Here is a 3,586-nt window from a genome sequence, read left to right on the forward strand (position 1 = left end):
CAGTTTTTTACTAGTTCTCATAGTATCCTACAGCAAGTTATTATTACAGTTTTTTACTAGTTCTCATAGTATCCTACAGCAAGTTATTATTACAGTTTATTACTATAACTTATTCAGATGATAAAGGCTTTTATGATTTCTTACAAATGAGCAACATCTATTAGTTATTTTCATTATCAGTTAAAATTCTTAAAATTTTTATTGGCAAAACTGTGCTCTAACTTGATGTTTCCTTTGCAATAGTGATATCAACTTAATATTCATTCACAATTATAAATAAAAAAAGACTTACTGGTTGCATTGTCATATTTGTACTCTTGGGTGTCATTTTTATTTTCCTGTTTTTCTCTTTCTCTTTCCAACTGATCCTTAAACTCTTCAAACCGACGAGCTGGGCCTTGATTGTTGGGATCAAAAAATTCAGTAGTGTTTCGGCCACATATCAATACTTGGACTAAGCGGGCAGTTGTGTTGTAACTTTCAAAACTAAGAAAATCTTGCACATGTTCCAGTGAAATTTGGATATTGTTTTGTAATTCCCATAAACTTTCTAAATTTGCAGCCTGAAAGAAGGTAATGAATAACCATAAAACTTTATCAGAACAAAAGAAATCTCATTCCAGGTGAGCATTACCAATGAATATCAGTTCACAAAGTAAGAACAGATTAAAGTTTAAAGACATTTAAACATTGCTAAACATGATGAAAAAGCTCACATTGTTCTGGTAGATCAGTCTCTTAAAACATCAAAGCAGTGTGTTGTTTCTAGTGGTAGAGCATACAGGATTTTAGGTTGTATCTATAGAAATACTGAATACAAGTCTAAACATGTTGTAATGTCATTAGATAGGCCTCATCTGGAGCACTGTGTTCAGTCTTGGCCTCTTTATCTTAGGAAGGACATTGATCTTTAGAAAGAGTTCAGAGGAAGGATACTAGGATGATACCTGGGACAGAAAGTTTGTTATATGAGGATAGGTTAAGATCTCTGAAATTGTTTTCTCTTGGAAAAAGGAAGAATTAGGTTGAATCTGATAAAGGTGTTCAAGATGGTTAAGGGAACTGAGAGGGTTGATGTATCATCTTTTTTTATACTTAATGGTGAAAACTGTAGGAAAGGGCACACAAATATAAATTTTGGCAGAGCAGGAGTTATTTTCAATTAAGAAGGTTATATTTTTATAACAGGGTGATTGGCCTTTGAAATGCGTTGCCTTCAGATGTGGCAGATACAGTTAATTTAAGGGAGTTTAAGAGAAAGGTTGATAAATATTTGAATAATAAGGTCTAGCTTCGAGTTTTTCTTTAAAGTTTAATTTAAATGTCCCAATAGGTCCTTTTTTTGTCCTTATATTTTATGTTATATTGATCAATTGTTTAGACACTTATGATGAACAATATGACATTTAGTGAAAACTTACAGCATTTGTAGCTTTCAGCAGAAAAACAAGTCTTTCTCAGGAAACCATCTCAAATATATGATCAACAATCTCTTGGAGTAATGTTGGAATAACTTATGATAAAAGTTACAAGAACTTGATTTGGAAAATGTGGGACACAAAACTTAACATCTACAAAATATCTGAAAGATTATGAAAAGTTCTCCAAGAACACTTTATTTGCCATTTTAAAATACTCTTATGGGAACCCAGATTTTGAAACTTAATGATATATAGAATATTTTATCTACTAAAACCTTACCACTGTTTAAAAGTATTGTTCCTATTGTCACAAGCTCATCTGCTTGGTTTTAGAACAATTGTTTGAAAGTTTAAAATACAAAAGGCTGGGCATGTTATATTAAATTGATTTTGAGTATGCAAATCAGAAAATCACAGGACAACCACAGTGGATATAGAATTGTGGTAGAATGGAAAGTGAAAGTATCAAAACTATATTTTCACATTGTTTGGCATTACGTGGGTAATGTGATGCCACCAAAAACTGATTGCTTTTGAGAATGGTATATAGAAGCCCCTTCCTGATGCAAAATATTCTTACTTTCAGATAATAAAGCAGTGTTGACATCATGGATTTAAAATTTCCAAAATGTAGATACCCCTTGTAATTAATGCTGCTGCAAAATAATGGAGTATGGATCAACTTATGATAGCAGGACAAGCCAAAAAAGTCTGCAACAAGCTGTAAGTCAGTCATGATAAGTAAAGTGTGGTGTCTTGTAATTAATGCTGCTGCAAAATAATGGAGTATGGATCAACTTATGATAGCAGGACAAGCCAAAAAAGTCTGCAACAAGCTGTAAGTCAGTCATGATAAGTAAAGTGTGGTGTCTTGTATAGGTGAAAAACACAAAGATCAGTGGAAAAAAAAATAAACTAAATGTAGGCAGTATAGATATTAAAGTAAGATCTAGTGCCAACTTTCTTGGTGTAATATTCAATAGAAAACTTAAATGGGTAGAACACACAAGAAAACTTTTTGAGTCAATCAGTAAGTGCATTAACCACTTCAAACTTGTCATTGGACAAAATAAAGGTTATTCATCAGAAACTATCTTAAAAATCCACAAGACATACATAAGTCCAATCATAGAATATGATGCCAAGTCACTTACAACATGTCAAACAGTATTCTCAAGAAACTACAGTTTCAACAGAATTGAGTCTTAAGATTAGCCCTAAAACTCCCAAGATACCCCTGTTAACTATTTACACCAAGCAGGCAATATCCCCCCCCCAAAGAAAGAATATTTAAACTTACTCACAAGGTCGAATCAAGAAATTCTCTTACATCTACACTACACAAAATCTCCAGAGTGTCCCATAGGATGCTATCACCCTACAACTTATACCTTAAACAAACACACACTAATAACAAATATCACCCAATAACTGAGGGCTCCCCACATCCATGTGTTGTATCATTATAATAATCATGTCTTGCCTTTCAGCCTTGGCACAGAACAAGTATACTAATTCATTACTTGTCCTGTGAAAGTGGGTTTTCCTGAGGTATACGTGTCCCCCCCCACATCCAATTCTGAGGCATAGAAGTTGTAGCTCCCCACCACCCTGAAAAAGTGCTGTCTAATTTTCACAGTAGAAATTTCATTCACACAAGCCTCCATGTTCAGTAGCTCAATCTCCTCAACACAAGTCATCATCATTTTGCCATCTTTTGCATCTACCAACTATCACGTTAGTTCTAAAATCCTTCTCCTTGTGTGAAGAGGAACAACCATATTCCTGTATATTCCAGTTGGGTTAGGTTCTCAAAACTCATCTTTGAACTAAGTACCTGTCTTTGTCAAATTCAAAAGAATTCAGTGGCAAAGGTCATCCATGTGTGCCAGGCAACAGTACCCAACATAACCAAAAAGTATGTGTATGGAAAGGCAGAAGAAGTCATGTGTACACAAGTTTCTTCCACAACATATCCATTCAACTGTTTCATACATCAAACAACTGGAGAACAAAATGGGTAATCATACTATTCCATACAAAAACATACCAGTCAAATTAATGAATGCAGAGCTTGTGGATTTCTGATCAAACTACTGAAACAGGCACTGGGAAACCTCTATCCTTGTATAACTCTTTCAGCACGGGCTCGGTCCCTGGGACCA

The 3,586-nt window shown here is 34.3% G+C and overlaps 1 protein-coding gene across 1 annotated transcript in view; it reads right to left on the minus strand.

Moving 5' to 3' along the window:
* The window catches only part of LOC106467191 (ATP-binding cassette sub-family A member 1-like), a 74,275-nt gene that overhangs the window by 57,832 nt on the left and 12,857 nt on the right, over positions 1–3,586 (minus strand). Inside the window, 1 exon segment of the mRNA XM_022395316.1 lies at positions 293–563. Within this exon segment, the coding sequence (XP_022251024.1) occupies positions 293–563 (271 nt within the window).

The sequence above is a fragment of the Limulus polyphemus genome, unplaced genomic scaffold (assembly GCF_000517525.1).
Source record: "Limulus polyphemus unplaced genomic scaffold, Limulus_polyphemus-2.1.2 Scaffold2522, whole genome shotgun sequence".
NCBI lineage: Eukaryota > Metazoa > Arthropoda > Merostomata > Xiphosura > Limulidae > Limulus > Limulus polyphemus.